We start from the raw sequence: 13,009 nt of genomic DNA, 5'->3' as shown, positions 1-13,009 counted from the left end.
ATTTTTAATGGAAGAAAATGAATTTCAAATTATACTTTCCACTTTAGAGCTGTGCCAACTTTTCATCTAAATTTTGTTTATTTGACTTAATAACTACTCATTAGCCCTTTAAACTACTTCTAGAGAATTAGGATCAATCCAAAATTTTCTCCATTACCACAGTAATAATCCCTGTGTTACTCTAAAATTCATGACTGGCAGTGATTACAATGATAACATGTCAGAGCTGAAGGAACTATAGTTTGTGAGTTGAATCAAGGAAAGATAAGTCTAATTTAAGGAAGTGGGAAGCCTGGATTGTGGCATATAGAACAGAGGAAAAAAAGGAATTTATTTAATAAACACATGAGGAGTACTTTGTGACAGGCTCTGTTCTTCACACTTTACAAATTCAAACAATCCTCCCCAAACACCCTGCATGATGGGAACATTATCCTCATTTTACCAGCAAGGGAACTGAGGTCACGAGGGTAGCGGCCATACAGGTCCCAAGTGCTAGAACCGTGGTTCCAACATGGAATCCATGCCCTCTAGCACATTTGGGGTTGTATGTGCAATCTGATGTACTGAAGGCCATTCTCAGGCTAACATTCTACCTACCACGTCAGCCAGGCTGGTTTTCACAATGCTGAGATACGTGCACACCTGCTGTGGACAGCAACTCCTCTGACACCCCCAACCTGCCCAAGCATCATTTCCTTCCCCCTGCCCCAGAAACACTGGCACACAGGGAGAGAGCGTTGGGTGAGAATTTTTGAGATTTTAAATCGCTTGATTATCAGCCCTGGATATCGGCCGATAGTGTAAGTTACAGGGGAAACAAAGCAAATGGGTACATTAGACACTCATCATCTGAAGCCACATTTTACCAAAACTTCATTCCTCCATTTCAGCGGTAAGTGACAAAATGGGACAATCTCTTCCTTTGCCCCATTGTTGAACCATGATCTCGTCCCTCCCTCCCTGGGAGAGTCTGGAAGGAACGCCACATTCAAAATGCAAAAAAATCAAAGTTAGATAACTAATGGATTCTAAGCTTACAAAGCTGCTTAAAATGATCTAAAGATTCTCAAGGGTAACTTTGACTAGAACTCATCATGAACACCGCTGATACTAGAACCTAGGCCTAATATGCAGGCCACTAAAGTATATAGCTCATTACACAGAGATCTGTGCAATGAGCCTACACATTATTTTTTATGTTTATTTATTAAATATAGAAAGGCAGAAGGTAATATGCCAAAATATAAACATTGGTTATTTGTCATTTTTAGTTAGTAAATCCATGTAATTTTTCATGTTCAAAATTTTCTGTATTTTCCAAAGTTTCTACAAGGAACATGTGCTAACTTTAACATGTTAAAAGTTAATATGTCTCAGCTATTTTTCAGATTCTAAATCAAAGTTTCTTTTATGGTTTACATTTATTTCCAGCTATTATAAATAGTTCAAAATCAAGCCTGTTTCACCAAGGAAAGGAAATCATCGGTTAAGCTTCATCCCTACGATTCTGTGGAATATTGAATAAAACAAAAAATTTAAAGTTAGTATAGCTGTAAAATATTCACTATCCAGAAAATATCAGGTTGGATAAGTTATTATTAAAATCTCTAGCCAGGTTTCAAAGGACATGGTATATAAAATATTAAAATATAGAGGAGGATTCCATGAAAGAACACCAAGTCTTCTTAGCTCTTAAGACACCGAAGACTCCTGAGTTTATATTCTTTGTTTTTAAATAATTTATTTATTTGAGGGGCTCCTGGGTGGCTCGGTTGTTGGGCGTCTGCCTTGGCTCAGGTCATCTGAGTGGGGGGAGGGGCAGACGGAGAGAACCTTCATGCAGACTCCCCACTGAGCACAGAGCCAGACGTGGGGCTTGATCTCATGACTCATGAGATCATGACCTGAGCTGCAACCAAGAGTTGGACGTTCAACTGACTGAACCACCCAGTCATGCCCCTATGACTTTATATTCTTACAAATATTAATATTTTAAAAAAACAGGAGGAGGGATGAATAGGCAGAACAGAGAAAATTTTTAGGATAGTGAAAATATTCTGTATTATATTCTAATGATGGATACATGTCATTATAATGTCCAAATCCAAAAGATGTACAAAAGTAAACCCTAATGTAAACTATGGACCTTGAGTGATTATGATATGTCAATGTAGGTTCATCAACTATAACAAACCTCCCACTCTGGTGAGTAATGGTGATAATGGGGGAGAGCATGCCTATGTAAGGACAATGGATATATGGGAAATCTCTGTACCTTTCTCTCAATTTAGCTATGGACCTAAAACTGCTCTTAAAAAAAAAAGTCCTTAAAAAAAAAAAAAGTAGGCATAACTGAAGGTAATGTAACCTCATGAGAAGAAAATGGAGCTGCTCAAAAGAATTAAATTCTCGGGGCGCCTGGGTGGCTCAGTTGGTTAAGCGACTGCCTTCGGCTCAGGTCATGATCCTGGAGTCCCGGGATCGAGTCCCACATCGGGCTCCCTGCTCAGCGGGGAGTCTGCTTCTCCCTCTGACCCTCCCTCCTCTCATGCTCTCTCTCTCTCTATCTCATTCTCTCTCTCAAATAAATAAATAAAATCTTAAAAAAAAAAAGAATTAAATTCTCAAAATAAATTCTAAATATAAAAAGGAAACCACGGGGCAAAATCTGGCTAATGTGCTATATGGAGATTGCTCATCCCGGTTTTTCTCCTATCTATATTTTTAAGTTTTCATGGAGAAAATTGTACTTTTAAAAGGAAACAAAGGAATAATGCACAGAATTGTTTTTAAACAGTACATCGATTTTCTTGAAACAATGTCACGACCAACCTACAAGTAAGACAGCTCTTTCATGAGAAAAAGTAAAATGAAAAAAAAAACGCTCAGAATGGGAAGAGATGTCAGGGGAGATTTCTTTTAAAAAATGAATATTAACCTTGGCCTTTATCTCCACTTTGTTAAGAACAACCAAGTGTGAATTTTGCATTCTCAAGAGAAGGAAACTGAATAGAATATATAATATATCCACATATATGTATATATAATGTGCTATATATTGACCCTACATCATATACATATATAGTGTATACATTATATACACAAATGCAGTATATACATTATATATACAATATTAAATTTGATTTTCTCCTGTTAATATGTCTCATGTCAGTCTGACTCTTAGTCTAGCTAGAAGGAACTTGAAGGGCAGAGAAAAATGTCCCTTCCCACCCACTCTAATTCAACCAGCTCATTACTGAAGAACACAAGCTGGCCCAAGGGTTTGCTGTTATCCACAATAAACATTCTTTTCTATTCATTTTAAATAGTCATATGATTATCTCCATGAAATAAAGCACTGTAAGTAGAATGTATGAATTAAAAAAATTTAATTTTGATACATATTGTCAACTCAGCTGTATCAAAAAACATCCACAGATATTGAGAGTTTAATAAAGACACTGCAAAAGGAATTAGCATCCTCTAAAATTATCAATGAGTGTGGTTTTGCTTACAGACACATATATTATACATAAATGTATTAATCAATATTTTAATATAGTATAATACATGCAATATAAATAAGAAACTAATAATAGTGTTTACCTGTAGGTTTTAAAGGGCTAGAAATAAGTATATCTTTATAAGTATGTATGTGTGTTATATACTATATATATTAAACAGTGTGAATGTCCTACCTATTCCAAAATTAGATTTAAAATTATAATTCATCATTCAACTCTACAAATAGAAGAGATTCTAGAAATAACCCAGCCTAAACTCATTTCACTTGTTCATTAAATTTTAAATAATTTAATAATCAAGCATCTCACCCTGTGTAAAATTCATGCTGGATCTGTGAGGTCTTCTAATTTCAAGCCAGGGCTCCTCTAATTACAATACTAGTTCTCAATGAGGATGTTCATTGATACATTCCTTAAGTTAAGGGCCATGCTAAGGTAAAATGTCATGCCCTCTTGCCATATAAAACAGAAAACCCTATGACAAAGAGTAAAGAGAGTGAGTTATTTGCACATACCTCCGTAAAGCTGAAGAAGAGGCCAATGCCACCGACAAATCTCAAAACCTCTCCAGCATATTTTCCTATTATTGGAGCACATGATAAGCATGGGTGGCCACTTTTGAAACAGCTCTGTATCAATTAAAAAAAAAAAAAAAAGAACTTTTATTTCAAAGCACAATTATAAAAAGCAGATAAACACTGAACCCACCTAAAAATGAGTGGCTGGAATATTACATCTTACATCCAATCTGGGCCTTGGCTCTTTAGTAGTGTCCTAAATTCTTAAATGGCTCCCAAGGTTCCCAAGCCCAGTATACACACCTTGAGTGATCGCTCCCCCTCCACCGCTGTGAGTGTGGATGGGATTTGTGAATATGATAAACACTCACTCCCATGTTTACCACGTGGTTACATAAGACATCATCTTTTTTTTTCTTTAAATTTTTTTATTGTTATGTCAATCACCATACATTACATCATTAGTTTTTGATGTAGTGTTCCATGATTCATTGTTTGTGCATAACACCCAGTGCTCCACGCAGAACGTGCCCTCTTTAATACCCATCACCAGGCTAACCCATCCCCCCACCCTCTCCCCTCTAGAACCCTCAGTTTGTTTTTCAGAGTCCATCGTCTCTCATGGTTCATCTCCCCCTCCGATTTACTCCCCTTCATTCTTCCCCTCCTGCTATCTTCTCTTTTTTTTTCTTAATATATATTGCATTATTTGTTTCAGAGGTACAGATCTGTGATTCATCAGTCTTGCACAATTCACAGCGCTCACCATAGCACATACCCTCCCCAATGTCTATCACCCAGCCACCCCATCCCTCCCACCCCCCCACCACTCCAGCAACCCTCAGTTTGTTTCCTGAGATTAAGAATTCCTCATATCACTGAGGTCATATGATCCATGTCTTTCTCTGATTGACTTATTTCACTCAGCATAACACTCTCCAGTTCTATCCACGTCGTTGCAAATGGCAAGATCTCATTCCTTTTGATGGCTGCATAATATTCCATTGTGTATATATACCACTTCTTCTTTATCCATTCATCTGTTGATGGACATCTTGGCTCTTTCCACAGTTTGGCTATTGTGGACATTGCTGCTATAAACATTGGGGTGCACGTACCCCTTCGGACCCCTACATTTGTATCTTTGGGGTAAATACCCAGTAGTGCAATTGCTGGGTTGTAGGGTAGCTCTATTTTCAACTTTTTGAGGAACCTCCATACTGTTTTCCAGAGTTGTTGCACCAGCTTGCATTCCCACCAACAACGTAGGAGGGCTCCCCTTTCTCCGCATCCCCGCCAACATCTGTCATTTCCTTACTTGTTATTTTTAGCCATTCTGAGTGGTGTGAGGTGGTATCTCATTGAGGTTTTGATTTGGATTTCCCTGATACCGAGCGATGTTAAGCACTTTTTCATGTGTCTGTTGGCCATTTGGATGACATAAGACATCATCTTAACAGAATGGAGCGATTATCATGCTGACTTGGATGTCGCCATGTTGTGAGATGGTTGTATAGTTAGAACCTGAGAGCAGCCTCTAGGAACTGAGGAACACCCAGCAATAAAATGGGACTAAAGCATTACAACCATCAGAAGCTGAATTCTGCCAACACCCACTGAGCTCGGCAGAACACCCCAGTCCTCAGATGAGATTGCAGCCCTGGCCAATACCTTGATTTCACCCAGATAAGATCCTAAGTGGAGGACCCAACTAAGCTATTCTCACACTCCTGATCCATGGAAACTGAGGTAATACATGGGTGGTGTTCATGTGTCACATAGCTCTAGAAAATGAATACTCCCACAAAAGAGGCCTCATTGAAGGAAAACCCAGCTCAGGGCTCAGAGAGATGGTAATAGGAGTTTCCCCGAAATATAAACACATGTGAACTTCCTAAGACAGTCAAACTCCAAGTCTATCCTCATATTGGGATCTGGCCTGAGACAACAGTATGGCTCTGATTTGTCCATCGCTAACTCGGCTCTCACAGAAAATGCATGAAGTTGTAATGGGGAAGAAGGGAGAGAGGACAGAGGGTTATTTCCATGTATCCTCCTCCCTGGGGATGCTTAACTGGTTAAAGAGCCCCCAAATTTAGGATAGACCACTCTCCTCCTACCACCCTGATATGCTTCAAAACCAAGATATTTCTACAGCTCTTCTGCACCTCTACGGCTAATCTGTTCTTATTTTTCTTTCACAACTTGTTCTAGGAGGAATTGAATGGGAAGGAATTAGGGGGAAAGAACCACGAGCATCTGTGTTTGGCAGGGCTCTAGGATACTCAGTACTCAGGAGTGGATACTTGAGAACAGACAAATGATGTAACAGTGTACATGGAATATTAAGATAGGTATATGTAAGGCATTTTAAAAATACAACTCAGCATCAGAAATTCCATTTCTTTCATGTTAATCATTATTCATCTGCATGTAATACATCTCCAGAAAATATGTTATACTTTGTACTTACAGCCAGACAGGTGTCATTTGGGTTAAAATTTTGAAACCCACAGCAGTTTAAATTTCTCTGGATGTCATTTCGAGCACTTGCTGTATTGTTCCAACCCACTTCCAGAAGCTGACCCTAGAAAATGCGTTTAATATATACATTGAAATGTGTTATCCCTGCACAAAATGTATAAAGCTAGAGGCTACAACTTTTAATATGAGTGTACCTAAAATAAATACTCTTTGTAAGACGATTAAAAGTTTTCAAAGGGTAATACCTAAATTTGCAACAAAAATTAAAGCACTGCTTCTATCCCAAGAATGAAAGATCTTAACTTTTCCATGCATTTTAAAAGAAACACTTAGTTCAAAAGATTCTCAGACTGAAACAACACAAATTTTCCATTGCCCTAAACAGAGATGCGTATTCTTTCACAAATTAAGAGTTCAGAAAGTGTAATCGCTAGAATGGTATCACAAACGTTTCACTGCATAATGGTGGGAAAAGGCTGGGTGAACATCTTTTAGTAGTGGCACTTTTCACCCAGGGAAGGGAAAATTCCACTTCAAAGATGCCGGGGTGGGGTGGGGGGGTCGCAAAAAGCAACATCTGATGGCACTTCAGGGCTCCGATCAGCCCCACTAATACAATCAGGAACAAGAGATTTTAGCTGTCTCCAGTGAAATGCCATTCTGAGCAAAGAGGAATTATCTTATATTCCAATCATTTCCCCCCTTTTGTTCCTACACATACTATGAGGCCTAATAAAGTAAAAGAAAAAAGTTTGTGCTTACCTGTTGCTCCCTGTTCAGGGCTAAGCAAGCACATGATACAGAAAACTGAACAATAAATACAAGTAAGAGAATAATCATGTACTGAGAATTCAAGTTAAGGTATTTCTCGATACTCTTAAAATTACATAAAATAGAGGTATTGACAACTTCAGAATGTACTAGAAGGATTTCAACCAGAAAACAGAACAAATGGCACCTAGAGAAAGTTTACAAGGAATATACACAATTATTTTTCTCATTAATACACTGTAGATATTTCATAATAAAAAATACTAATATTTAAAAGCTGATCTATTAGAATTTCATTTAGATTAAAATAAAAATTCTTACATATATAAAACAAGAAATAAGTATAGATAAATGTATTTAAAGTTTCTTAGTATTAAAATCTTAAAAAAAAATCACTGAAATTCTCAACCACATATTGACCTTTCAGAAAGGGCCTAGAAGTCACCAAATCAGTTCAATGTAATTGAATTTGTAAGATATAAATAGGACTATACTGAATTTGCAGAATGCATTCTTCATGATGTGAAAAGGAGAAAATGGGAACATATACGCATACAATAATTTCACCCTAAGAAATATTCCTAATGTTGTGGAACAAATACACAAAGGGCATGCTAGGAACTGCTCTCTGGCAATTTCTTTCCTAATGATAACTCCAAATCAGTTATAGTTATCAAATGAGTACTTGATAAAAGTAAGAACAAACTCAATTGGGGTAAAAAATTCTGCTTTTAAAAAAGGATACAAAAAAAAGCAACACCTGATGGTGTTTTACAGCTCCAATCAGTCCCACCAACGCAATCAGGAACAGGAAGATGCCCACTGCAATGACCACACCGACCACCCGGAGGCTGGAAATCAGCCCGAAACCAATGCCCCACGCTGCGATTCCGATCAGCAACAGACTAACCAACTGCGAAAACAACCCAAATGGCCAGGGATGGGGTGGGGGGCAGGGGAAAAGAAAGAGGGGAGGAAAACATCAATTTATAGAATAATGTTAAAAACATTTTTCAGTATCTTACAAATGACTGCTCATACTCAATAACAAGATCTTAATAGATAGTATTATTTTAACAAATTAATCCTCAGGCATGCTTCAAAAAAAAAAAACAACTAATCATCTATGAAATTATTATGAAGCCTCAGAGGTCATCTGGTCTACTAAGCCTAAATGATTTCTACCTAAGCTTTTGAAATCATGGCATATGTGAAACTCCTAGATGCCAATACATCTCAGTCAACTACGGATTCCTTCACATGGAAATCACTTAGGTTTCCTTCAAAGCCAGATGGACTATCACCTTCTCTGTGACGCCTTCCTCATCCTCTATAAATTGTTCTTCAAAGATGGTTCTATTGTTCCCCTGGTCACATTCTCAGTCTGTTGTCAAGCCTGTCTCTCCGAGGAGATTTGGGAGCACCCTGAGAGGAAAGCCCCATCTTCTCATCTGTCTGTATCCCCAAAACCTATCACAGAACCCATGCCTTGAAAACAATCAAAAATTTCTCAAATTGTGGAAAAAAATTGCTTTAGATGTCATCATGTATCCTTTCAGAATTCAGAGACAGAGAGGTCCCTAAAACTCTTAGGACAAAAACAATGTAAGCGACTTTAGCTATTTTGAGTAAAGTGGTATTCTGAGCAGACTAAATTACTTTATACTCCATTTATTTATATACTTATAAAATAAAACCAAGAGGTAGAACGCATGCCTCAAAATCAGTCGTTACCTGTAAAACACAAAGTTACAATTATTTCTTTAAAATAGCAAATAAAGAACATGCCATGTAAATATGATGTAGAACTGAGAGAAGATAAAGCTGAAACAGGTATGTGGGAGGGATGGGGGTTGGGGTAGCGGGGCAGAAAGGAGGCAGTATCTTCAATTGAGAGTCAGCCATTTCCTGGAGCAAGGTGACAGTATAATACACAGTTGAGAGGAATCAAAATACATAAAATACACTTTCTAGCACCATTTCACGACCCAATAAAATTTGTTTCGAAACATAAATCACCATTCACTCAAAAGGATTTTTACTCAAAAATTTAATTTTTTATACATGTAATCATATTTTGCAAATTTTAAATATCTTGGTATCTAAAACCTTACATGTGTACGGATATAAATAAAACTGCTAAATATTGACAACATACATTTGTATTTTTTAAAGGATTTTATTTATTTGAGAGAGAGCACGACTGAGCACGGCAGTGGGGAGGGGCAGAGGGAGAGGGAGAAGCATGCTCCGCAGAGCAGGGAGCCTGACGCGGGACTCGATCCCAGGACGCTGGGATCACGACCTGAGCAGAAGGCAGACGCTCAACCGACTGAGCCACCCAGGCGCCCCACCTATTTTATTTTGATCCATTTATTACAAAGCAGATCTTGAGAAGAAAGAAACTGCCTATAGCATGATAGAACCAAGTTACGGAGTTACATGGACTTGCTGTTCCCCACAGCAGTTAGTACACACAGAAAGCTTTTGTTTTCAGAGGGAGAAGGAGAGGGGAGAAATTCTCAGAATCTTTGCCACCCAGAAATTTCTCGGTCCCCATCATTTTCTCAAGTGCTCCTTATCAGTAGGTCCATTTGCTTCTGTCTTGTTTTTATCTGCTCACTCACTATTGTCTCATGACTTCCAGCTCTCTTGGATTGAGAAAAAGCCCTTTGCTCCGTCACCAGCGAGCTTACTTCGGACTCTGTGGCATCCAAATATAGCATGTTTCCTTCCATGAGGGGTGAAATAAGAAGGTGAGAGGATGCAGGGACAGGCCTTCGCCTTGGCTCTGCTCAACATCCTCACTGCGTCGTGGGACCAAACGCTGAAGGTGCTCCGCATTTGCAACACATGAGAGTAACTCACGCTATCAGTCAGGGTCCTCCAGAGAAAGAGCTAACAGGATATATATTTAGAAAGATTTATTTTAAGGAATTGGCTCATGCAATTATGGGGCCAGCATGTCCAAAATTTGGAGGGGGACAGCAGCTTGATAATTCAGGCAGGTTTTCTCTGACACAGTCTTGAGGCAAAATTCTTTCTTCCTTAAGAAACCTCGGTCTTGGGGCGCCTGGGTGGCTCAGTGGGTTAAGCATCTGCCTTCAGTTCAGGTCATGATCCCAGGGTCCTGGGATGGAGTCCTGCATCCGGCCGGGCATCGGGTTCCCTGCTCAGCGGGGAGTCTGCTTCTCTCTCTCCCTCTGCCCCTCCCACCCCTGCTCCTGCACTTGCTCGCGCGCACAGCTGCGCGTGCTCTCTCTCTCAAATAAATAAAATCTTTTTTGAAAAAAGAAGAAAAAAAAAGAAACCTCAGTCTTTGTTCTCAAGGTTTTCAACAGATTGGATGAGGCATACCACAATGGGAGTAATCTGCTTTACTTAAAGTCAATTGAGTGTAAATGTTAAGTCTAAAAAATGCCTTCAAATCAATAGCTACACTAGCATTCAACCAAACATTTGGGCACGTGGTCTGGCCAAATTGACAGATAAAATTAACCAGGACACTTGCCAACTTCAGTTCCCGGGTTTGATGCCTATTTCCTAATTCAATTAAATTTGGGTGCAGGATTGTCACTCTCTATTTCTTTATTTGAGTCTTGGAGCCAAAAAGATCAGAAGCATGAATAATATGATAGTTACAATTCTTCTAACCCTACAGTTTTAAAGAATCCTTTTGGGAATCCTACCAAATCCTTACTATATTAACAAAATTCTTCCAAGTTAAATAGCCAACAACAAATGACTAGTGCCCACTATACACTAAAAGCCAGAGACAAGATATCCCTACTAGAACAAAGGCCGGCAAACTTTCTCTGTATAAGGCCAGATATTTATCATCTGGCCTTGTGGATCACACGGTCTCTGCCACAACTATTAGACTCTTCCACTGTAACACAAAAGCAGCAGTAAACGAATGAGCAGAACTGTGTTCCAATAACACTTCACTTACAGATACTGAAATTCAAATTCATGTAATTTTCATGTGCACCAAAATATTCTTCCTATTATTTTTTTTAATCACTTAAAAATATAAAGCCATTCTTTGTTGGCAGGCTATACAGTAATAGGCATTGGAATTGATGTGACCCATGAGCCATAGTTTGCCCACCCTTGCTCTAGAAGTCAGGGTAGTAGAGACTAAAAAGTTAAAATGGGACAAAAAATTGCTTTACCAGATATTTTTACAAGATGGGTCAGAGGACAGAACAATAATCCAAAAAATCCAGATAAAAAGACTAGGCCAAAGAATGCAATGAAATAGTAAAGGAGCAGGTAATGGGCTGAAAAAAATGACCATACTGTGAATCTTACCTTATACAACAAAAGAATAGGATATAAATATTCTATTACTTGTAATAAATATATAATAAAATAATATTTATAAAATACTTTATAAATATTATTTTATTATTTTATTACTTTATAAATATTATATAAATATAAATATAAAATACTTTATAAATATTATTTTATAAATATTATTATTAATTTATTATTTAATAATATTTTTATTATTTATGGCATATATAATAAATATATAATTTACATTTATATATTTAATAAATATATATAATATATATGTTTATATATTATATTATATATAATATATAAATTTATATTTATATATAATATATAAATATATAATATATATGTTTATTAAATATATAAATATAAATTATATATTTATTATATATGCCATATATATGTCATATATATATGGCAAAAGATGTGACTGAATTAAAAATCTTAAGAGGAGAAGCTTATCCTGGGTTATCATGTAAACCTTAAATGTCATCACAAGTATCCTTGTAAGAGAGAAGGAGAAGGAGACACTCAGAGAGGAGATGACCACGTAATGACGGAGGCAGAGGGTGGTGTGGTTCCAAGTCAAGGAATGCCCTCAGTCACCCGAAGACAGAAGAGGCAAGGAACAGATTCTCCCCTGGGGCTCTCAGAGAGAGTGCAACCCTGATGATACCTTCATTTTGGACTTCTGGTCTCCTAAACTGGGGGAATAAATTTCTACTGTGTTTAAGCCGCCATGTTTGTGGTAATTCGTCCAAGAAATGCTAGGAAACTAATACAAAACAATTCACACAGTGGGCACTGGACAAGTCAGGAACCTCTAACTATTATAGAAAGCTGCCTGATATGTTACCACTAATGGAATCCTACCATGAGGCTGGAGTGAAGTATTCAGGTATCCTTGTCAGTAACCTCCTAGAAGACCAAATCCTTTATTTATAGCAGCAACATCTCAGCAAAACGTGATAACTATCTTTTGCTCTCTCAGTTACCTATTTACAGGGTCATTAATAATGAGAATCTTTTCCCTTTTGAAAAATAACATCTACAACTAAAAGAGAGGAATACTTTATCACAGCAAAAAGAACTTCCAGGTCTCAGACTAGGCATTATGCTATTATTGAAAACATTATCTAGAACATTCACAAGTATCTCTGCTCTGATTTTTTTTTTTCTAAGTAGGGGAAGAAAGAAGCTACTCCCATCAATAGACCTCTCTGTCAAAAGTATTTTTCACCAAGTTCACTCTGCTGTGTTTCTCACATAGGTGTCAGTCTAGCCCTATCGCTAATACGAAGTGCTCCCCCTTTAAAAACACTGAAGAGAGTTTTATCAGTTTCCTCTTGTCACTTTAACAAATTACCACTAGTTTGGTGGCTTAAAACAACACAAATTTATTCG

The 13,009-nt window shown here is 37.6% G+C and overlaps 1 protein-coding gene across 1 annotated transcript in view; it reads right to left on the bottom strand.

Annotated features, from left to right (window-relative positions):
* Nucleotides 1-13,009, bottom strand: part of TSPAN13 (tetraspanin 13) — a 32,810-nt gene that overhangs the window by 2,125 nt on the left and 17,676 nt on the right. Inside the window, exons 2-5 of the mRNA XM_027573565.2 lie at nt 8,046-8,213; nt 7,292-7,372; nt 6,519-6,632; nt 4,043-4,156 (exon numbers count right to left, since the gene is read on the bottom strand). Of these exons, the coding sequence (XP_027429366.1) occupies nt 4,043-4,156; nt 6,519-6,632; nt 7,292-7,372; nt 8,046-8,213 (477 nt within the window). The remainder of the gene's footprint in view (nt 1-4,042; nt 4,157-6,518; nt 6,633-7,291; nt 7,373-8,045; nt 8,214-13,009) is intronic.

The sequence above is a fragment of the Zalophus californianus genome, chromosome 12 (genome assembly GCF_009762305.2).
Source record: "Zalophus californianus isolate mZalCal1 chromosome 12, mZalCal1.pri.v2, whole genome shotgun sequence".
Classification (NCBI taxonomy): domain Eukaryota; kingdom Metazoa; phylum Chordata; class Mammalia; order Carnivora; family Otariidae; genus Zalophus; species Zalophus californianus.
This window is presented reverse-complemented; position numbering and strand designations above follow the sequence as displayed.